This window comes from Propithecus coquereli, unplaced genomic scaffold, assembly GCF_000956105.1.
Source record: "Propithecus coquereli isolate 6110/MARCELLA unplaced genomic scaffold, Pcoq_1.0 Scaffold1, whole genome shotgun sequence".
Classification (NCBI taxonomy): Eukaryota; Metazoa; Chordata; class Mammalia; order Primates; family Indriidae; genus Propithecus; species Propithecus coquereli.
This window is the reverse complement of record NW_012133857.1, coordinates 1994437-2017978: the sequence shown is the minus strand read 5'-3', so window position 1 is coordinate 2017978 and position 23542 is coordinate 1994437. Positions and strand designations below refer to the sequence as shown.

Here is a 23542-nt window from a genome sequence, read left to right as displayed (position 1 = left end):
GACGCCACATCGCCCTAAGGCAGCAACCTGGCTGGGTGTCTGACCCTACACGATCCCTTCTCCAGAATGACGCCGGATTCTTTCTAGCATTCCCCCGACCCCGTCTAGGCGCCCACAAGCAGGGCGTAGGACCGGGCCGCCCGCGGTAATGACAGGGCCCGTGGCCCGTGGGTGGCAGCGGTGGAGGAAGCTGGAGGGATCCGGCTATTTCTGGCCAGGGCGCACCCACTGGCCCAGGCCAGGGTTGGCTGGTCTTCCTGGCCCCCAGCTCTGCCCTCCCTCCTCAGTCCCCAGGAGGGGGCGGAGAGAGACGCGGGTTGGCGGGCCCAGGGGGCGGGGGCGCGGGCCCAGCGGGGCGGGGCGGTGTCCCGGGTCCACCCCCGGCCTCCTCCCACCGCAGTCCATTCGGGTCCCTCCACCGCACTGCGCTCGGACCCGAGGCCGCCGGCGCTGTCGCCTCTCACGTGTGGCCCGCGGTGCTCCTCCCGCCGCGCCGCCCGTCGGGCATGGACTCGGGCCGGGACTTCCTGACCCTGCACGGTGAGTGCCGGGCGGGCGCGAGCCGGGAGACCCTGCAGGGGCAGACGCCCTGCAAGCAGTTCCGGACCCACGGCAGGGGGCCCCCAGCTCCTTCAGCCAACTACGCGCAGCCCTGGGCCAGCCTCTCGGCCTCTTTGCCAATTAGGGAAATCTCAGCCCGCGGCTCCCCGAGTGGGACTGCGGGCATGACCCTGGGCGTTTCCAGGCTTGTCCCCAGATCTGGCCTGGGGCGGGGGTGGCAGTGTGGGTCTAAAGACTTCCCTCCGCCTTGGGGACTCCCCCTTTTCCTGGTGGTGAAAGCCGGGGTTCCACTGTCCGGCTTACGCGGAGGGGTCGAGGAGGGAAGGAAGCAGCATCCAAGAACCACCAAGTTCTCCCCGCCCCGTCCGGGCCGCCTGTAGAGGCTCCCCAAAGCCTGGGCGTGCCTGGACCGCGTCAGGCCGCGCGGGTGTGGCAGGCTGGGGGTAAGGGTGTGGGGCAAGGAGGTGTGCAAGGTTGGCCGAGGTCGGGCGGTGCAGCCGTAACTGCCAAGCGCAGAAATCATAGTCAGCGATGCCCAGGCTGGGAGGAGCAGCCCGATCCCCCCAACTGCGGACCCTTCTAGCGGGACAGGGCCAGGTCTCAGCTGAAACTGCCCGCGGCTCCATCCTTTGTCCAGCGAGCTTTGTTTCCTCTGATCTGGGCGCAGAATCTGGGCCAGCTTCTTGCCCTTTCGCTGTCCCTCCAGTAGGGAGGGGAGTCTGGGCTCCGGACTGCAGGTCTGGCAGGCTTTGGGGAGGGAGGTGCTGGGGGGGAGGGAGGAGCTGGGGAGGGCGGGTAACATGGACCTGGCACCTTTTTTCTTTAGGTGGGGGACTCACTCTTGGGGGCCTTACCCTCCTGTCCCTCCAGATTATCTTCCAGCTCAACAAACCCTGCCCCTCTCACCCACCAATCACTGCTTAGCTATACATCCCTCTTTTTCTAGTACCCTTGGGGTTGGAGGCTTTAGTGACCACCACCCATCCATCTAAACCATTTATGGACATAATAGATGGGAAAGAGGAAAACAAAGCCCTCCAGCCCTCAACTAGAGTCCCTCGGAATTTAGGAGGACTCAGAAATATTCCCATCAGCCAGCCCCTCCAGTCTATTTTGTGTTTCCCAGCTGGCCCAGACCTGGTCCCCATAACCCAGAGAGACCTTGCTCTGTACCCAGAGCTGTTGCCTTCACACCAGTAGCCCAGGCTCCTCAAAGTCACCAGATGAGTCCTGGGGTCTCTGCCCCTTCCAGTTCTCCCTCTTCTCTTCTCAGGCTAGAGGCATCTTTCATGCTCCTGCCACACTGGCAGGAAAGGAGGCTGGGCAGCTCAGAGGACACAGTGGACACTTCTGCTTTCACTCGCACACTGCAGACTGACATCTCTTCCCTGCCTGCCTCACACTCAGACCTTCCCAGGCCCTCTGGTTGCCTCTGACACAGCAGCAGCCTCATGTTGGAACAGGCTCCCTCCTCAGTGTCTGTGCCTTTGTTCACTTTCTCTCCTGGGGCAGCCCTGGTGTCTTTCCCAGGGAGGAGGACACATGGGAGCTCAGTCAGAACCTCCCAGTCCTGTGGCATGGCTTGGCCGCCCTGGACCATCCTATTTCAGACCAGCTTCCTGAATGCTTCTCCTGCAGGGCTGGCATGAATGCTGTGACCCCAGGCTGTTTTCCCTGAAGGCCCTGCCACTTCTAGCTCATCACCCAAAACTACCTCCCTTAACCGCCTTCTGCCCGCAATGCAAACCAGGTGGGGAAGCAAGAACCTGTCAAAGAGAATTGGTGGTTGCAGGGGGTGGTCACTGTGCCCAGTGCTGTTCTAGGTTGTCTATACTTCCATTGGAGAGTCTGCATCCCTTTCACGTTGCCGGTCCCACAGCACTGGGCATGTGCTGCAGAACAACACTCTGGCCTGGCAGTTGTGGGTTGCTGCAGAAAGGCCCTCTGGGTTCCCTCTATTGGCCTGGGGGACTATGGGGCTCATCTAGATATGATATGTCCCTTCTGTCCTCACCCCAGATGCATGCAGAGGCAGTGTAGTATTACAGGTATAGATTCTGGAGTACCTGAGCTCAAGTCTTGGCTTTTTCGTCTCAGACAAATCCCTTCTGTGCCTCAGTTTCCTCATCTGTAAAATGGGGGATATTAACACCACCTATCTCATAGGGTTGCTGTGAGGATTGAATTAGGTAATATTTATATGGCAGTTAGAATGCCCGGTAACCAGTAAGTGCTATGTTCCTGCAGGAGGCCCCCTCCCCAAGTTCCTGTGCCCTGTGAGTTGCTGTCTATAGTTCTTTGGGAGATGATGGGGTATCACAGGGTAGTCCTTAGCCAGGAAAAATATGACAGGAACTAGATTCAAGAACTAAGGGACTCTTTCTGGTGCCTTTGAAGCCCTCGGACTGATGCTGTAGCCTCCGTCCTCCTCCCCCGGCCCCCCTCCTCTGCTGTCTTTATTCTGGCTAGGCCTGGACTGGCTTCTCCAGCAGGTCCCCTGTTGTGCCCAAAAGGATTTCACCTCCCAGGGCCTTTCCATCACTGAATACACCTCCACTAACCTTCCCTTCACCTGATCTCTCCTGCCCCATTGCAAAAGCTGGCATTTGTAAAAGTGGACGTCAAAGGGGCTTCATCTTGGCCCCAGGAGCCCTAGCTTTGCTTCTACTTACTGTGTGACCCTTTGCCTTTCTGCGCCTGTTTTCTCTCCATAGGATCCAAGCATATTTCACAGGTGATGTTGTGAGGATAAAACACTAATGAGCTTAGGAGTTCTAGGTTGCCCAAAAAGCCAGTCCCCAAAGAGATGATGGTTCCAGAGCCATCATAGCAAGTTGGGTGGCCAGCTCCCCACCCACCTCAGTTATGTTCCAAAGCTGTGTGTCCCTGGGGTTCCAGGCCCACACTGATCCGCACTGATCTTAACTTCTTTGTGCCATAGGCCACTTTGGCAGTCAGGTGAGGCCTGTGGACCCCTTCTCAGGATCATGTTTTTAAATGCAGAAAATAAAATACATAAGAATTAAAAAGAAGCCAATTATATTGAGATGTGATTCTATCCATAGGTCCTTGGGGGGATCTTTGGTCTGGTTAAGAACCGCCGTGTGGTTTCTGTGTAACTCAGGCTCCCCTTACACTCTGCTTCCCCTTCCCCAAAGAACAGCTTCTCTGTGTCCATATTTTAGCTCGTCTACACTAAGACAGCTTTGCTCATGATTTATTCTCTGTGGTATGACCTTAGGCAAGTCACTCTGTGTGTGCTTCAGTTTATTATTGCTGTGCTTGTCTGTGCCAAAAACTGGCTTTGCCAGTGACTCACTGTTGATGCTGGTGACTGGAGCTGCAGTGAAGCAAATGGGGGAATTATTCAGAGGCAGAGAGTAAAAGAGTGAATCAGACCTCTGGGTGATGTCCTGACGTTGGCACACAGTAGGGGCTCAATAAATAATTGCTGGATGAATGAAAGGGAAGTTGTAATGTACATGAAAGGACCCACTGTTCCCGAGCATATTGGCAGCACAGTTTTGTACAAAGTTGCAGTCGTTCTTGTGTATTCATCAAAGCAAGCCTGCGTTAATGGGCTCATTTTAAGATCTACATTTTTTCAAGAATTCCATTTGCATCTGGCACCTTGGGGACTATCACTCAGGTGGGCAAAGTGAGAGAAGGAAGCAGATCCGCCTGAGGTTCACAAGTGAGGCAACAAACAGCAAGCTAAGTCACAACGAATTCGTTGAGTAATTGACGTGAAATATTGGGCGGTCTCCGTGTCTGGCCTATGCTCCGCTCCCGGTTCCGCCTGGCCCCGCCCATTCGGTTCTCCGCTAGACTATAGCCCACCCGGACTCGGCTCAGCTCAGTCTCCCGCGGTCCGGCGCCGGCCTCGGAGCTGGTGTTAGAATTCGCGGCTCAGGCTCCGCCCCCTGGTCGGACTCCGCCCCACACCGCCTCCAACGCCGAGGCCCCGCCCCTGTCTGCCCGAACACCCTCCTGCCTGGACACCGCCTTTCCCGGGCGGGATCCTCCTGGGCTCGCCTCCTGGGCCCTGGCTCCGCCCTGGGTTTGCTTCCTGGGTATGGCTCGGCCTCCACGTCGCCCCATCCTGAACTCCGCCTCCTTGGCCCGGCTCCTCCCCCGCCACGCCTCCTTGGCTCTGGCTCCTCCCCCGGGCCACTTTCTGCCCTCTAGCTTTCGCCGCAGATCTGCTTCCTGGGTTATGGATTTGTCTCACTCCACCTCCCAGGCCCGGCTCCTCGGCCCCGCCTCCTGTCTTCTGGCTCCTCCCACCCCATCCACTCCTGGCTTCTGTTTTCACCCCACCTCCAGGGGGCATCGGTCCCACCCCCTTGGGGCGGGCTCCGCCTCCGGGGAGGGGGGCTGACTCCGCCCCTCTCCAGGGCCACGGCCCCGCCTCTCCGGGCTTGGTCCCGCCTCTTGGGTTCTAGCCCCTCCCTTCCACTCCTAAACTCCGCCCCTGCTCCCGTCCAGGGCGGCGGCTCCACCCACTGTACCCCGGCAGGCTTCTGCGGGCGGCACTGCCCGGGGACCTGGCTCTGCCGTGGCCAGGACACTGTGGAGCGCCATGCAGTGCCTGGGGGGCCGAAACCGGAGCCGCTCCAGGGAGCTTTACCTGCAGGAGCAGAGCCTCAAGGTGGCAGCGCTCAATGGGCAGAGGCTGGGTAAGGGATGCAGGGAGCACCAAAATCTGCGGGGAATGGGAAGGCAGCTGGGGTAGGACACAGACTACTTGTGCCTGAGCTTCGGGGTCATCTGCCTTCAGCTTTTGATTGGACCTGTTTAGTACTTTTGTGAGTGTGTGACCCACTGTGGGGCCGGGTTTGCAGCGGTGGCATGTGGGGGTGAGTACTGGGGGGATTAATCACCCTTTTTCGTGATCTATCTCAGCCCCTCCAAAGTTCCCCATTCCTTGCTACCCCAACCCCTCCCGTTTACAGATTTCCGAGGCACCACTGGATATGTGGCCCAGTGCGTAACAGGTATGACTGTGTAACTGGGATCTGCAAGACTGTGCTCCAGTGTGATCCTGTGCAAAAGCGTGTGCCTGTATGTGACAGGTGTGACAGTGGGTGATCCAGTATGTGATCCAGTGGCAACTGCGTAATTCTGTCACGTGTGGTACTATGGGGCCATTGTGCAGCAATGATGGTGTGTAATGCTGTGTAACCAAGTGTGTGACATTATGGAACTGAGCGTGTCTGCATGTGACCCAGTGTGACAATGTGTGATCCAGTGTGATGCTGTGCAACTGAGTGTGACTGTGTATGACAGATTTGACAGTGGGTGACCCACGGTGACTGAGTGATTCTGTCATTCTGTGTTATGGTGTGTGTTATATAGATTTTCTGATGTTTTACTTATGGCAGTGTGTCCCTGAGCAGTGGTTGCTTAAAGTAATATGTCATAGCACAGACCCTGTTGGCAGGCTGCCTGCTTCTGAGTCCTGACTCTTCCAGGCAACTTCCTTGAGCCTCAATTTCCTCATCTGTAAAATGGGAATAATGATAGTGCCTTCCTCAGAGGGTTGTTGAGAGGATTAAATACATGTACTATGAACAGTATTTTATTCAAATATTAACTATTATTATGGTGGCTGCTATTATCATCAATATGATAATGTTCTGGCACTTCATGTTGTGTGGCTGTGTGAGACTAAGTATGACACTGTGCAACTCCCTGTGGCAATGTGTAATTGGGGGGGTAGTGTGGCACAGTGTGTGGCTCATTGTCTCTTCGAGGTTGTGTGTAGCAGTGTGTGACTGAGTGTGGTGGTGTGGTGTGACAAATGTGTGGCCATATCTCTGTGTAGCTATGTATTACTGTGGGTCCCAGGCCCAGGGTGTCTTCATTATGCATCACCCTGGGTACATGGGCAGGACTCCTGGCATCCCCCTCAGTTTCCCACTGGCACTTGCAGCACCCTCGGCCCCTCCACACAGCCACCTCACTGAGTGCAGCTTGGCTGGGCAGGTTGGTGATGCTACAAAGTCAACCCAGGGGTGGGCCCCTGAGCCCAGAGGCCCCTCGCCACCACCCTCCCACGGTAGAGGGCTGTACTACAGCTGAGTGAGAGGGGCTGGGTGAGGGGTGTCCACAGACTTTCCGGGAGCTAAGGGAGCAAGGGTGGTGGGCAGCATACAGGCTTCAGAAATGAAGGGGCCACAATTGAGGCTGAGATGGAGGTGTCTGCCCAGCGTCCCAATGGCCCAGACGGCAGTGGCTACCACCTTTCTGGAATTATCAAGGCCCGGCAGTGGCTACCACCTTTCTGGAATTACCAAGGCCCACCTTGGGACTGAGGTCTACCTTCTGGAAGCCATGTCGGCAGCCGGGGGCTTATCTCTGTCTGACCGCCGATAGGGCCACAGCTTGGCTCCAGGACAGGATGAGCATGTCATCTCTTCATGGTGTTTTCCAGAACGCGAGGGTGGGGCTCACCTTCTACTTCCTGGCAGCTCCCCCATTCCCATCTGTGCTATTGGCTGTGGCTCTCCCTGAAGTGTGTGCAGCTTGGGGGGTGAGGTCCAGGCAGAGAGTAAGGAGATGTCCCTCCCACTTGTACCTCAGCCTCAGAAAGGACAGAGGTGGCGCTCTCCCCTGGCAGCCTGGGAACCCCCTTCCCCTTCCTCTTGTCCGGGGCCCCTCAGATACAGCCAATAGTTCAAATCGCTCTGTAGGAGCCCACTTCTCCTCCACCAGTCCTCCCCTTGGGCTGAAGGGGAACTGCTCATACTAAGGCAGAGTGGCTCTGGAAGTGGGCAGACAGACCTGGGACAAAGGTGGAAGAAGGTCACATCAGACGGTCACCTCTGAGGAGGCCCAGAGACACCTCCTCTTACTGTTCTCGCCCTGTGCTGATGGGGAAACAGAGTTGCTTAAAGCCATAGCGGGGGGTTGGGTGATTAAGGTGTATATGGGGGGGTCCTTTATCACAGCTGGTGCTGGATCTGCTTGGGGGTGAGGGCTCCTGAGAAGACAGGACTGGTGTCCCTTTGGTGCCTCCTATCTGGGCCTGGCGGGATAGAGGGCATCACATCTTTGGGGACCTGGGCTTCTGAGAGTGGCAAAAGAGCAGGACAGGAGGGGGTAAGCAGCCAGGGTCCTGGTCCTCCCTGTGGGCTCTGGGCTGGGCTGCCTCAGCTCCTGAAAGGGCTGCACCATGCCTTAAAGCTGCCGTATCCTGAGGGGTCCCAGACCCAGGCCATCAGAGATGGGGGTGGGGTGCGGGGGTATGGGGCATCCCAGCAGGCCAAACACAGGCCACAGTGAGCTCATCTGTCTATTCTGGGGGCAAGGATCAGAGACCCGCTCAAGTCAGAGGTGGGAGCAGTAGGGGTGAGGACGGCAGAGATGGGCCCAAGGGCCCCACAGCAACCACAGTGTTGACACCAAGAACTACAAAAGCCATTACCTCAGAACCTCCACAGCTTCATGCATCATCTCATTCAACCTTAGCACTTCCCTTCGAGATGTGTGCTATTATTATCCCCATTTTATAGACAGGAAAGCAGAGGCCCAGCAACATGAAGTCATTGCCCAGGTCACTCAGCTGGTCGGGAAGGGTACCTGAATGTAGGCACAAATGATTCTGGAGCTGTTGGAGTTGGGAAGTTCTTTGGCTCCATGATGCTCTGGGGTCCATTTCCATCTGTGTCTGATCCATTTTCCCCCTGATTTGCCTGAACTTTTGGTCCCAGCTTCCTTCAGTTCACTCTGACCACTAAGTGTGACCAGGAGGGGCCCACCCCATCTTTCAGAGCCAAGCCATCAGGAGTCAGGGGTCTTGGATTAGCTGCCTTTCCTTGGTCCATTCAGCTCCGGGTGGCAGGTTACAGGGTATATATGTGGTCTAGGGTGGGCAAGTGTCCTAAGGCCTGCAGTCACCTAAGCTGGCAGCAAGAGATGACTTCCTGGCGGAGGCGGGGGTGGGGCTCTGGAAGCAGGCTGCAGCGCGGGTGAAGGAAGGAGAGGCAAACAGTGCTGAGGATGAGGCTGGCGAGAAGTGGTCTCTGAGGGGGTCCAGCGGTAGGCATGGCCAGTGTGGGACCCAGGGCACTTGGTGGAGGAGGTGGCATCTTACCAGGTTTGACCCCCAGGCCTACAGGATGACGAGGACCTGCTGGCCCTGCTGAAGGGCAGCCAGCTCCTGAAGGTGAAGTCCAACTCATGGCGGAGAGAGCGCTACTACAAGCTGCAGGAGGACTGCAAGACCATCTGGCAGGAGTCCCGCAAGGTCATGCGGTCCCCGGAGTCCCAGTTGTGTGAGTTCCCCTGGGCCACGGGAGAGGATGGCAGAGTGTGGACCCTGGCCAGGGTGGGGTAAGGGTAGAGGTCAATCACAGACCAAGACTACAGATGGGGAAACTGAGGCCTGGCCTGACGGGGCATAAGTTCATGTGGCCAGGGCCAGAAATGAGGGAATTAAGGCTGGCTGGGGTCAGGGAGAAGAGCCTGTAGGGAAATTGAGACCTAGTCTGGGTTGGAGAGGACTGTCGTGGAATGAGGACAGAGATGCTAAAGCTCTTTGGGGCTGGGGATACATAGCCATGACCACAGATGGGGACAGCCAGGCTCAGAAGCAGGGTGGGAGCTGGACAGCGTTGTCTGAACTAACAAGTGTCCGCCCAGGCGGTTGTGGGAAGGAGGGAAATTGGGCGGATTAGGACTCCAGGTGTGGCTGGCCAAAAGCCAGGCCCAAAGTCCAGAGGTAGATAAGGAACTTCCGGGTATCAGTGTCCAAAGTGTGAGGTGGGGCTGCAGGAGGCAGATCCTCCCTGGGACTGAAGCCTCAGGAGGGATGTTGGGGCAGAGCAGGGCTGGGACACAAAGGGAGGCCAGGGCTGGAGAGCTCCCTCGAGGGTGTGTCTGAGGGCTTTCTGGAGGCTTCCAAAAAGGCCTAGGAACCCAAGGCTTAGGCAGCAAATGGGGAGTGCTCCTTGCAAGGCTCTAGGGAGAAGAAAGCTCTGCTAACTTCTGCCCTTTAGTGCAAAAATTCCCTGAAGATTCTATAACATGAGATGTTCCCCTCTGCACCTTTACTTGATGGGAAAATCTCAGACCAGTGCTGTCCAGTAGCACTCTGCAGGGACGGAAATGTTCCGTCTGTGTTGTTCGGCATGGGAGCCGCCAGCCACCTGGGGCTGCTAAGCCCTTGAAATGCGGCTAGTGTGACTGTGGAACTGAATTTTTAACTGTATTTAATTTTAACTAATTTAATATTTAAATAGCCACAGCTGGCTGGTGGCTACTGAATTGGACAGAGCTTGTAGGTCATTGCAGCTTGGGTTTCACGCAGCCCAGACCCCTGGAAATCCCTCACCCGTTCACCCACCCTTGGCAGGTCTGTGGGGAGCGAGACCAGACACGAGTGACAGGCCCAGGTTGGAGGAGGGCATAAGGAAGGGGTGGGCCAGCCACCGAGGGTGCACCAGTAGGGTGCCTTTAACCCAGGAAGGGGTCTGTCAGGTCTCAGGCCAGGGGACAGGGACCTGAGAAGGTGTGGCCTGCCAGCCTGTGGCCTACGGTGGGGCCCAAGGTAAGGCGGGGCAGGAACAGGGTTGGATGGGGAGAGTCTGGCCGGGTCGCAGGGGCCGGGAGCTGTGAAAGGTTTCTGAGCAGGGCAGGGCACGTTCTGGGGGTATGAGGGCTCTGAAGCATCTCAGACAACTGCCCTGAGCCCGCATCTGCCCCAGCCCAGCCCACTGCCACAGAGTACAGGACTGACCGCCTGGCCTTGCCCCTGGCTCTGGCGCCAGACAGCCTCCTTCACAGGGTTCCTGCCCTGATATGGGGTTTCCTGTTTGTTGCTGGTGGGTGGCGCACATGGGACCTGGGATCTCATGCTCTGAACTGGGGGGGTGGGGCGCGGATTCCTTGAAGCCCACCCACCTGCCAATATAGTTGCATGGCTCCCCAGTAGATGCCTAAGCTCTTGGTGGGGTGGGCGAGGGATGGATAGAAGAGTAGGAGGCCCAGGCCTTTCCAGCAGGAACCCCGACTTGTGCTGGCGACACGACGACCTCACCCTGGGACAGCTCTGAGCAAAAGGGCGGGAAGGACACTCCAGGCCGGAGACCCAGTGTGAGCCAATGTGCAGGGGTGAGGATGGGGGAGGGGCATGGGTAGCAGGCTGAGGGGCTCCACCCTGTGAGGATGAGCGCAGGGGTGCCAGGTCCAGGCCAGCGAGCCACGTGTGCTAGGTAAGGAGCACAGCCTGAGAGGCTTTCTGCCAGGTCAGAGGGGCCTGAGACGGTCTTGTGCTGCGTGCGCATGCCTATTGGCCGTTTTCCTTCTTTGCACGAGCAGTGAGATTGTTGTCCTCAACTGCACTTTACTGTTGGGGAAACTGAGGCCAGGTGAGGGAGGAGTGGAGCAGCCCCCTCCCCCAGTTCCGCTTCGCTCTGCTTCGTGCTCTCTAAGTCTCCCCCGATCCTGCCACCACTCCCCACCCCCGCGACTCTGGTTCCCAGAGGCAGACAGGTATTATCAGCAGTGGAGGCATCTGGACTTTCTCTCCATGTGGGTGGGGGCGCTGACCCTGGGGGCTTCCATGGCTCAGGCTTTCTGTTTTCATTCCTGGCCTGGGGCTGCTGCAGCTGCACCCAGTGTGGGGCCTGGTGGGGCACAGGAGGCTGTGGGCAGAGGGATTAAGCAGGGATATCCTCTGCACCCCAGATGGCCCAGGGCTCACGTGGCCCACTCTGCAGAGCCTACACACACGTGGGGCCTGCAGGTGGCTAGGAGGCCCCTGGGCACTCTGGGTGGGGTGGGCACAGGGTGGACTTTCTGCAAGAGCCAGTCTAGGACCCAGGACAGATGGATGAGGGGGGCTCAGGCTGGGGATGGGCAGAGGCAGAGCCTGGGCCCTGCTGGGAGGTGCAACAGGAGCCTGGTTGGTGGGACTGGCTCTGGGCCAGGCCATGGAGGGCATTGGGATGGGGGTAGACAGGGGCTTGCCTCTCCCTGAAGCTTGGAAGGCTGGGCTGTGACAGGAGGGCCGCCTGGCTGCTAAGGGCAGAATGATGTAATCTCTCAGACCCCTGAGGGGCACCCTCCAGTCTGCCTGTTGGGACCCTGGGGAGCAGAGCCTTCCTGCACGTCCGGCCGAAGGGCTCCCTGAAGTCAGGACACACACAGAAACACACAGGGCAAGGCTCTGCTACCCTCTGACATGGCACTTTCCCCTCTGTCTCTGGCCATCTGCCCCTAGGCCCCAGGGCAGGGCTTCCTGAGGGTGGCCCTGGTCTCCTGAATGATCAGAAGTGGGGGGCTGGAGGTTCTCGTGGCTGTGTAGGGGGAGGACAGGCCCAAAGGCCAGTATGGTCAGGAGGGTGTGTGGCCCCTCTCTGTCACATGCACCATGCTCCAGAGCAGTCTCTCCCCATCTCTAAGAGCCCTACCCTGCCCCAGGCCCCTGCCAGGGGCCCTGCTGCCCCATCACCGAGACAGTGGGCCTGGGGTCCCAGGTGCCATTTCCACCGTAAAGTGTCTGTCCCTGTCTCTGTCCATCCCTCCCTGTGCATCTCCACTCTGCCTACTACAGCTGTGTCTCCTGCCCTGTCTCTGCCTCAGTCTCTGCCTTCCTTCCCCCTTTGTCCCCCCTTGTCTGACCTCCTGCCTCTGTCCTGTCTCTCTCGACCCAAGGCCTGAGCTCTGGCCCTGGCTCTGTGTCTCTAAGCTGTGTCCCCTCCACCGTGCCCTTGGCTGTGTCAGGGGCAGGGCTTGGCCTCACAGTATTCTCTGTCACCTCCCCCCACTGTCCCCCTCTTGCAGTCTCCATCGAGGACATTCAGGAGGTGCGGATGGGGCACCGCACAGAGGGCCTGGAGAAGTTTGCCCGTGACGTGCCCGAGGACCGCTGCTTCTCCATTGTCTTCAAGGACCAGCGCAACACACTAGACCTCATTGCCCCATCGCCAGCTGACACCCAGCACTGGGTGCAGGGTCTGCGCAAGATCATCCACCACTCGGGCTCCATGGACCAGCGACAGAAGCTTCAGCAGTATCCTTTTGGTGGCAGTGGGTTCAGGCCTGGCCTGTGCACACTAGCTGTGCTTGTCCCAAGGGCAACCTGGGTATGAGAGGTGTAGTCAGCTTGGGCTGCCATAACAAAATACCATAGACTGGGGGACGTAAACAATAGAAATTTATTTTCTCACAGTTCTGGAGGCTCTAAGTCCAAGATTAGGGTGTCAGCATGGTCAGTCTGGTGAGGGCTCTCCATCTTGCTTGCGAGCTGCCTTCTCTCTGTGTCCTCACATGGTAGGCAGAGACAGAACAAGCTCTCTGGTGTCTCTTCTTATGTAAGGGCACTAATCCCATCATCAGGGCCCTACAACCCTCATGACCTCACCTAAACCAAATTATCTCCCAAAGGTCCTATTTTCAAATACCATCACGTCGGGATTAGGCCTTCTACAAATGAATTTTGTGGGAACACAGTTTAGCCCACAGCAGAAGGGAAGCAGGGAAAGTGCATGGAGCCCTCTTTGGTCTACTCTGACCCAAGGCCAGATGGCTCTGCAGCCCCTGATACTCCCTGTGTCCTCCTTTGTAACCAGTGTGGAGTTAGGAGACTGGGGAGGCTGAGGGAAGCAGGCTGCTTCCACAGGAGACCTAGTCTTGCATGTTTTAGTCGTGCTTGCTAGAGTTACTACACTTTTCCCCTCTGGGAATGGGGAGGCCCTGGTACCCTCCTGTGCCATTCTTTGGAGAGTCATCAAGTTTCCCTGGGCTTGGTGTACAGGCCACCCTGTGGGCTTAAAACAAATTAACTTCAAAATCTGGTTGCACAACAACACAGTGGTCTATAATTCATAGTGATCAGGTTTCCGGCATGAATGGATTAGCGTGGAGCCAGCCCCAGCTCCTTTTTTTATGACAGCTTTATTGAGGTATAATTCACATGCCATAGAATTAACCCATTTAAAGTATTCAACCCAATTCAATGCTTTTAATATATTCACAGAGTTGTGCGACCACCACCACAATCAAGTTTAGAACATTTGTCATCAACCCAGAAAGAAACCTTGTACCTTTAGCCGTCACTGCCCGTTTCCCCTCAACCCCCAGCCTAGACAGCCACGAATCTACTTGCTGCCTCTGTACATTTGCTTGTTCTGGGCATTTCCTATAAATGGAATCATGCAGTCTTTTGCGACTGGCTCCTTTCCCTTAGCATGTTTTCAACATTCATCCATGATGTAGCCTGTGTCAGTACTTCATTCTTTCTAATTGCCTAATAATAGCCCATTGTATGGTTACACTACATTCTATTCATCCATTCACCAGTTGATGGACATTTGGGTTATTGCCACTTTGGGGCTCCTATAAATAATGCTGCTGTGAACATTTGTGTGTAAGTTTTCTGTAGACACGTTTTCATTTCTCTTGGGTAGATACCTAGGGGTGGAATTGTTGGGTTGTATGGTTAACTCTATGTTTAACCTTTTGAGGAATTGACAAACTTTTAAAAAAAGGCTACACCAATTTACATTCCCACCGGCAGTATATGAGGGTTTCAATTTTTCACATCCTCAACAACACTTGCTATTATCTGTCTTTTTTTTTTTTGAGACAGAGTCTCGTTCTGTCGCCTGGGCTACAGTGCCGTGCCATCAGCCTAGCTCATAGCAACCTCAAACTCCCGTGCTCAAGCGATCCTCCTGCCTCAGCCTCCCAAGTAGCTGGTACTGCGCCACCATGCCTGGCTAATTTTTTCTATATATTTTTAGCTGTCCAGTTAATTTCTTTTTATTTTTAGTAGAGACAGGGTCTTCCTCTTGCTCAGCCTGATCTCAAACTCCTGAGCGCAAACGATCCTCCCGCCTCAGCCTCCCAGAGTGCTAGGATTACAGTTGTGAGCCACCGCGCCCGGCCTATTATCTGTCTTTTTGATTATAGATACCCTTGTGGGTATGAAGTGGTATCTCATTGTGGTTTGAGTGGCATTTCCTGGATGGCTAATGATGTTGAGCATAGTTACATGTGTTTATTGACCATTTGTGTATCTTCCTTGGAAAATATCTGTTTAGATCCTTTGTTCATTTTTGTTGTTGTTAAGCTCTTCTTTTTAACAGATTTATTTTTATTTTTAATTTTGAAATATATATAAAACATAATTTTATCATCTTAACTATTTTAAGTGTACAGTTCAGTAGTGTTAAATATATCTACATCGTTGTGCAACCAGTCTTTGAAACTTTTTTTATCTTGCAAAACTGAAATTCTATACCCAATAAACAACTCCTCATTCTCCCCTCCTCCCAGCCCCTGGCAACCCCTATCCTACTCTCTGTGCCCATGAATTTGACCACTCTAAGTACCTCCTATAAGTTAAGTCATGTAGTATTTGTCTTTTTGTGACTGGCTTACTTCACTTAACATAATATCCTCATTCACCCATGTTGTAGCATGTGTCAGAAATTCCTTCCTTTTTAAGGCTTGGTAATACTCCGATGTATGTTATACCACATTTTGTTCATTCATCCATTGATTCGACACTTGGGTTGCTTCCACCTTTTGGCTATTGTGAATAATACTGCTATGAGCATGGGTGTACAAATATCTCTTTGAGACACTCTTTCAATTCTTTTGAGTTTATATTGAGTGGAATTGCTGGATCACATGGAGATAGATTTTCAATTTTTTGAGGAGCCATCATACTATTTTCCATAGCAGCTGTGCCGTTTTACATTTCCACTAACAGTGCACAAGGGTTCCAATTTTTTCACGTTCTTGCCAATACTTGTTATTCTCTTGTTTTTGACAGTAGCCATCCTAATGAGTGTGTGGTGGTATCTTGTTGTAATTTTGATTTGCATTTCCCAAGTGAATAGTGAAGTTGAGCATTTTTCATGTGCTTTTGTGTATCTGTATTGAAGAAATATCTATTCAGATCCTTTGTCCACTTTTTGATTGGGTTATTTGTCTTTTTATTACTAAGTTGCAAGAGCTCTTTATATATTCTAGTTACAAGTCTCTTATGAGATATATACTGTGCAAATAATTTCTCCCATTGTGTGAGTTGTCTTTTCTCTTTCTTGATGGTATTCTTTGAAGCACAAACGTTTTTAGTCTTGATGAAGGTCAATTTATCTTTTTTCTTTTGTTGTTTGTACTTCTTGGTATCGTATCTAAGAAGGCTTTGCCTAATCCAAAGTGATAACATTCACTCTTACATTTTCTTGTAGAGTTTTATAGTTTTACCTCTTACTTTTAGGTCTCTGATCCATTTTGAGTATTTTTGTGTATGGTATGAGATAGGAGATCCAATTTTTTTTTTCATGTAGATATACAGTTGTTCCAGCATGATTTGTTGAAAAGAATATTCTTTCCCCATTGAATTGTCTTGACACTCTTGTCAGAAATCAATTGACTGTAAATATGAGGGCTTATTCTGTACTCTCTATCTTTGCACTACTACCACAGTGTTTTGGTTATTGTAACTTTGTAGTAAGTTTTGGAATTAGGAAGTGTGAGTCCTACAAATTTATTCTCTTTTTTTTTTTTGCAAGATTGCTGTGGCTGTTCTGGATCGCTTGAATTTCCATATGAATTTTAGGATCAGCTTGTCAATTTCTGCAAATAAACCAATAGGATTTTGATAGAGATTGTGTCAAATCTGTGGATCAATTTGGAGAGTATCCCTGTATAACAATATCAAGTCTTCTGATTCATGAACATGGGATAAATAATTCCATTTATTTATATCTTCTTTAATTTTTTTCAACAATGTTTTGTTGTCTTCAGAGTATAAGTTTTGCGCTTTAAAAAAATTTATTCCAAAGCAGGGCACTTGGGAGACAGATGGTATGATCTTTTGAGCCCAGGAGTTCAACACCAGCCTGGGCAACATAGTGAGACCTCGTGTCTTAAAAAAATTTATTTAAAGCATTTTGTTTATTTTGATGCTGTTGTAAATAGAATTATTTTCGTCTTTCTTTTCTTTTTTTTCTTTCTTTTTCTTTTTTTGTAGAGACAGAGTCTCACCCTGTCATCTAAGCTGGAGTGTAGTGGCCTGATCATAGCTCACTGCAGTCTCTAACTCATGGGGTAAAGCGATTCTCCTGCCTCGGCCTCCAGAGTAGCTGGGGCTACAGGCATGCACTGTCACACTGGCTAATTTTTAAATTTTTTGCAGAGCCAGGGTTTCATATGTTGCCCAGGCTGGTCTCGAACTCCTGAGCTCAAGCGATCCTCCCACCTTGGCTTCTCAAAGTGCTGGGATTACAGGCGTGAGCCACTGTGCCCAGCCTGCTTTCTTAATTTTGCTTTCAAATCATTCATTGCTAATGTATACCCAGCTCCTTTGGGGGATACATTTTGATTCCTGTTATTTTTCTTTCCTTTGTGCTTTTGAGCATTTAGAGACTTTTAGGTGTTATTTCTCAAGGCCGCATCTGCCTGACTTTAAGCCTTCTTAAAAGTCCAATTCTCTGGCATTTCTCTCTTAGTCACTCCTTTTGCACAGGCTTGTCCTTGGACAGTCTTGTGTCCTGTGCAGGGTTCTGCCTCCAAGACCTTGAGATCATAAAGCCATTCCACGTGCTGAATAGCCTTTGGCACAGGAATCTTGTGATTGGCTGGACAATTCTGAACTTGATTTTTTTCACCTGGCTTTCTGCCATAATTTTTTTTCCACATATATTATACATATATATAAAATTTAGAAAGTATGTATATGTTAGAATGAAGTTTTAAAGGCCCACAAGACCCATCTCCTCCAGAAACTACTGATATTTGCATTCTCTTCCTAATTTTTTTCTGCATTTCCAATTGCGATTATACATTTGTAATCCATTTTCTGTGTAACGTTAAATTATAATTATTTCCCTGTTTAGTATAATCTCCATAAATAGCTTTAATGACTGTATAATATTCCACTGAGTGGATGCACTATAAATCAGTGATCCATTCCTTTGGTGTTGAACATTTACTTTATTTTTAATCTTTCACTACTATAAATAACACCCTGAAGAATCCCTAATCTGAAAATCCAAAATCCAAGATGCTCCAAAATCCGAAACTTCTTGAGCACCAATATGATGCCACGAGTGGACAATTTCACACCTGACCTCATGTGACAGGTTGCAGTCAAAACACAGTCAACAGTTTGTTTCATGCGCAAAATTATTAAAAATATTGTATAAAATTACCTTCTGGCTATATATATAAGGTATATCTGAAATGTAAATGAATTCATGTTTAGATTTCGGTCCCATCCCCAAGATATCCCATCATGTATATGCAAATATTCCAAAATGCAAAAAATCCAAACTCTGAAACACTTGTGGTCCCAGCCATTTCAGATAAGGGATATTTAACCTGTGTGTTCCAAAAAGCTTCAGTATTTAAGAGGATTTCCTTACCAATGGATTCGTAGAAGTGGAATGACTGAGTCAAATGGTAAAAGTTTAAAGCTTTAGCTATCCCTAGATAACTTTCCTAAAGATCGTGCCTGCCTTGCTCTACCTTGCCCCAGTAGTGAGTGAGTATCCATTTCACCTCACCTTTACTCGCACTGGGCATTATATGTTTAAATTGACAATTTTATAGTTTAAGAAATTGCATCTTGTTTTCAAATTTTAATATCTTTGAATATTAGTAATGTTTGCAAAGGTCAGTTTATATTCTTGTCTTACTTAGTTATTAGGATCATCATATTGTTTTCTTTTTAATTATTTCTTCCAAGCCTTTGGTGCAAATGTTTCCCTCAGTCTGTCAGATGGAAGACATATTTTTCTTTATTTGATCCTTAATTTTTTTGTTTTTGTTTTTGTTTTTTGAGACAGAGTCTTCCCCTGTCACTTCGGCCAGAGTGCAGTGGCGTCATCATAGCTTACTGCAACCTCAAACTCCTGTGCCTCAGTCTCCTGAGTAGCTTAAACTACAGATGCGCACCACCGCGCCACGCTAACTCTTCTATTTTTTGTAGAGACCGGGTCTCGCTCTTGCTCAGGCTGATTTCGAACTCCTGAGCTCACGCAATCTTGCCGCCTCGGCCTCCCAGAGTGCTAGGATTACAGGCATGAGCCACCACGCCTGGCCTGATCCTTAGATTTTTTTAAAGTTTATATAGCATAGATTATGCTGTCATTTCTTTTGTGAATTCTTCTAAAAGCCTACTGTTATTTCTCTTGCTGTGTTCATGAGGTTTCATTGTCTTTGTTCCATCCTCAGTTGTCTGATTTCTGTGGAATGTGCTGCAGACTCTCGTTCCTCAAGGTGATGGCGCAATGGGGCTGAAATGCCCCAATCATGATGACTTGGTCCAGGCTTTCTTTCTGCATGTGATATCCCCACCTTCTGGTCAGTGGCTTGAAATTTGCCATTTCCTAAAACATAAGCCTCACTTGCTGGTTGACTGACAATTATACATTGAAAACCAGAAGGACATACTCTGAAATGTTAATAGTAGTTATTCCTGGGTGGTAGGAATATGGGGAATTTGTTTACTTTTCTGTATTTTCTAAGTTGTCTACAGTGAGTCCTTTTACAGTAAGAAATATTTTCAAAAATTGAAAAGGTTTCAAAACCAGCAAATAGAAAAAGACCCCTTAAAAGAATGTAACATTTTCTTCCTGAGAGGCCACCAGGGCTTGTCCCTGAAATGTGTGCAGTAAGTCAGGCTGCAGGGATCTGTGTCTGCAGCGGCTCCAGCTTGAACCCTGGCTCTGGCTGGGACCTGGGTGGGTCCCAGGGCTCCTGGGTGCTTTCCTTACTTCTCACCCAGCTGGATTCACTCCTGCTTGCGAAAAGCTGACAAAAACAAAGACAACAAGATGAGCTTCAAGGAGCTGCAGAACTTCCTAAAGGAGCTCAACATCCAGGTGGACGACAGCTATGCCCGGAAGATCTTCAGGGTGAGGCAGGAAGTGGGGGCTGGGTCTGTGTGCCAGTGGGCCCTGGACGCTGGCCCGAGGCTGCTCTGAACCACACCCCCTCGGCTGTCCTTGCTTTGCAGGAGTGTGACCGCTCCCAGACAGACTCCTTGGAGGACGAGGAGATCGAAGCCTTCTACAAGATGCTGACGAAGCGGCAGGAAATCGACCGCACCTTCGCTGAGGCTGCGGGCTCAGGGGAGACCCTGTCAGTGGATCAGTTAGTGACGTTCCTGCAGCGCCAGCAGCGGGAGGAAGCGGCAGGGCCTGCCCTGGCCCTCTCCCTCATTGAGCGCTACGAGCCCAGCGAGACTGGTGAGGGCCTGGCCAGGGTCTGCAGTCCCAGGGCCACACCGGGCTGGGAGGCCTCCGAGGAGACTATAGCCAGAGAAAAGGGACCTGGAGGGAAGGGACTGCCTGAGCCAGCCCAGGGCTCCTGGTCAGTACTTGCCTGTCCTGTGGAAGCAGGCAGATGGGAGACAGGGCTCCAGCATCACTGGCCCTCTCTGGGCCTCAGTTTCCATCGTGGCTCCTCCTTTAGAAGGCTTTGGGGACCTCCTCCCCAAGAAACAGAGAGAGAGGTGTCTGGAAAAGCAGACGCCATTCCTGCTTCCTTCTTTGTGCCCATTCTGGGGCCAGCTTTGAGACGTGACAGAGCAGAGAAGATGGGGCCCTGCTCTGAAGGGCCTCCTCCAGTCTGGGGACACAAAGGAGGAGGAGACAGACCCTACCCCACTGGGGTAGCCACGGTCTAGTCGGGAGACTCAGACATATCCCGCTGCGGAGAGCTCTGGAGGACTTGTCCAGGACAGGCGGCAGGGGATGGAGCGGCGGGCAGCCAGGATGGGCCTGCTGGCAGCCGGCTCTAACAGGCGGTGGCCTCCTTCCCTCCCAGCCAAGGCGCAGCGGCAGATGACCAAGGACGGCTTCCTCATGTACCTGCTGTCAGCTGACGGCAGCGCCTTCAGCCTGATGCACCGGCGGGTCTACCAGGACATGAGCCAGCCCCTCAGCCACTACCTGGTGTCCTCCTCGCACAACACCTACCTGCTGGAGGACCAGCTCACTGGGCCCAGCAGCACCGAAGCCTACATCCGGTGTGGTGCAGGGAAGCCTTGGGGCGGGAGTCTGGGTGGGACCCAGGATGGGACCTGGAGGGTCCTAGCCACTACCCCTACCTGCAGGGCACTGTGCAAAGGCTGCCGCTGCCTGGAGCTCGACTGCTGGGACGGGCCTAACCTGGAGCCGATCATCTACCACGGCTATACTTTCACCTCCAAGATCCTCTTCTGCGACGCGCTCCGGGCCATCCGGGACTACGCCTTCAAGGTGGGCGTGCCTCTGGGGGGCGAGGAGCAGCATGCTCGGAGCGGACAAGCCCTCCTAACTTGCCCTTGGGCCTCCAGGCATCCCCCTACCCTGTCATCCTGTCCCTGGAGAACCACTGCAGCCTAGAGCAGCAGCGCGTGATGGCGAGACACCTGCGGGCCATCCTGGGCCCCCTGCTGTTGGACCAGCCGCTGGACGGGGCCACCACCAGCCTGCCCTCCCCTGAGGTGTGTGGAGGGGAGCAGGTGCCCAGAGGAGAGGGCAGGGGACTGGCTGGGAGGCCGGCGGGTCTTGACCGGTTGCCCCTCCATCCCTAGCAACTGAAGGGGAAGATCCTGCTGAAGGGGAAGAAGTTTGGGGGTCTCCTGCCCATTGGAGGGGAAGGCGGCTCCGAGGCCACCGTCGTGTCGGACGAAGATGAGGCTGCCGAGATGGAGGATGAAGCAGTGAGGAGCCGAGTGCAGCACAAGCCCAAGGTTCGAGGGGGAGCTGCGGGGGCCGGGCAGCCCTGGGGCCTCTCCCACCGCACCCGCCCCGGGATGTTGGCCTTGTCTCGGTTCTCTGTGGCTGCCACTCAGACCCTCTGCCCCGCTCTCTCTGTCTGTCTCCCTCTGTCTCTCTGTGTCTGGGTTTCTGGCTTTCTCAGTGCCTACCCTGCCCCAACCACTGAATCTAACCCGGGCCTCCCCGTGGCCTCCAGGAGGACAAGCTCAGGCTAGCGCAGGAGCTCTCTGACATGGTCATTTACTGCAAGAGTGTCCACTTTGGGGGCTTCCCCGGTCCTGGCACCCCCGGGCAGGCTTTCTACGAGATGGCGTCCTTCTCTGAGAACCGTGCCCTCCGACTGCTCCAGGAATCAGGTGAGCCCCTGGCCCGCAGCCGGACGGAGCTGGCCACCTGGCTGACCATCCGGGCCAGCCCGGGCCAGGCTTGGCCCCCGCCCCTCAGGACCAGAGTTGGCACCCCCGGCTCTGTTACCTGACAGGATGGGCAGGGAGGGGCTTGGCCCCCACCAGGAGGCCTCCACTGTGGAGGCTGACCACACCTCCCTCCCCTCAGGAAACGGCTTTGTCCGCCACAACGTGGGGCACCTGAGCAGGATCTACCCGGCTGGGTGGAGAACAGACTCCTCCAACTACAGCCCCGTGGAGATGTGGAACGGGGGCTGCCAGATCGGTATGGGCTGGCTGGGGCTGGAGGCGGCTTTTGGACCTGAGGCCAGGGGCTTGGAGGCTTGAACGCCATGCACGGAGGTCTGAGGACCTGAGCGGGGTCAGAGGCAGGGGCGTGTGGAGCTGGTGACCTCAGTCTGGAAGCGGCTTCCCACCAGCAAGCCACAGTGACTGAAATCCCATCAGCACACTAGCCCCTTGATTCCAACAGCAGAAATGAACGTGTGGTTAGTGTGGTGAGTCACTTAGGGTGGCAGGAGGGTAGCAGGCATTGGAGTGACGGCTGGACCCTCCTTCTAACTCGCCGTGTGACCCTAGGCCTCAGTTTCCTTAAGCAGGCTGGACTGTAGGGCCCCAACGCCAGCCCACAGCTTGTGACTGCTCTGTCCTGCTTCAGTGGCCTTGAACTTCCAGACACCTGGGCCAGAGATGGATGTGTACCAGGGCCGCTTCCAGGACAATGGGGCCTGTGGCTACGTGCTCAAGCCTGCCTTCCTGAGAGACCCCAACTCCAGCTTCAACTCACGTGCCCTGACGCAAGGGCCCTGGTGGGCTCGGAAGCGGCTCCACATCAGGGTACGGCCAGCCACGGGAGGGACAGGTGCCCGTGGCCTTCCCTGTCCCACTACTCCTGACCCCTTAATTGTCCCCTGCCTCTCCTCAGGTCATCTCAGGGCAGCAGCTGCCCAAAGTCAATAAGAATAAGAATTCCATTGTGGACCCCAAGGTGACAGTGGAGATCCACGGCGTGAGCCGGGACATTGCCAGCCGCCAGACAGCTGTGATCACCAACAACGGTACGTGTCGCGCCTGGGCTGGGCCCAACCGATGGAGCTGGTGTCCGTGCTGCTGATGAGGCACCTGTGCCCCTAGGTTTCAACCCGTGGTGGGACACGGAGTTTGAGTTCGAGGTGGTTGTGCCTGAGCTCGCCCTCGTGCGCTTCGTGGTGGAGGATTATGATGCCTCCTCCAAGAACGACTTCATCGGCCAGAGCACCATCCCCTTGAACAGCCTCAAGCAGGGTGAGTGTTCGTCAGGGGAGGGGACGGCCAGGGTGGGGGGAGGCGGGGCCTGGCACCTCTGGAAGCATCTTCCATGAGTGACTGGAATGCTCTGTGTGCCCCTTGCTGCCCTTCTGCCTGCCAGGATACCGCCACGTCCACCTCTTGTCTAAGAATGGAGACCAGCATCCGTCGGCCACCCTCTTTGTGAAGATCGCCCTCCAGGACTAGGCTGGGGGAGTCCAGCGGGGTCCGTCCCGAGTGGGCCCTCCGTGCACACCTGGGGGCAGGGCCTGTGTGGCTCCCAGCCTCGCACCCGGAGCTACAGGCCCCCGGACTGCCTTCGGCAATGGCCTGTTGTCTGTGCTGCTGCTTCTCTGGGGACCAGGAGCTGCCCAGTCCCTGGAGCTGTCCTCAATTCCGTTAGGAACAACACTGCAGCCCTCTCCACCCTCTGGCTGGCCCTAGGTCAGGGTTTTTATAAAGATCATGATAAGATCAAGCCCTGTGGTCTCTTTACCTGGACACCAGAAAATCCCCCGTGAAGCATGTGTTTGTGTCCCAGAGCACTGGAGCCCA

The 23542-nt window shown here is 53.7% G+C and overlaps 1 protein-coding gene across 1 annotated transcript; it reads left to right on the top strand.

Moving 5' to 3' along the window:
* The first annotated feature begins 388 nt into the window (after positions 1–388).
* PLCD1 (phospholipase C, delta 1) lies at positions 389–23462 on the top strand. The gene is made up of 15 exons (XM_012638363.1): positions 389–540; positions 8676–8840; positions 12352–12580; positions 19313–19442; positions 19544–19775; positions 20356–20557; positions 20645–20789; positions 20867–21016; positions 21107–21265; positions 21490–21649; positions 21849–21965; positions 22359–22537; positions 22626–22758; positions 22835–22984; positions 23109–23462. The coding sequence occupies exons 1-15, from the start codon at positions 507–509 to the stop codon at positions 23192–23194; spliced, it is 2271 nt and encodes a 756-aa protein (XP_012493817.1). The 5' UTR covers positions 389–506; the 3' UTR covers positions 23195–23462.
* Positions 23463–23542: the final 80 nt, after the last annotated feature.

Excerpts from the sequence above, each read along its gene's own strand:
- PLCD1 (XM_012638363.1), top strand. The coding sequence starts at position 507 with ATGGACTCGGGCCGGGACTTCCTGACCCTGCACG. Across the intron at positions 541-8,675 it reads GGACTTCCTGACCCTGCACG|GCCTACAGGATGACGAGGAC; the intron begins GTGAGTGCCGGG and ends TTTGACCCCCAG. Across the intron at positions 20,558-20,644 it reads AGCACCGAAGCCTACATCCG|GGCACTGTGCAAAGGCTGCC; the intron begins GTGTGGTGCAGG and ends CCCTACCTGCAG.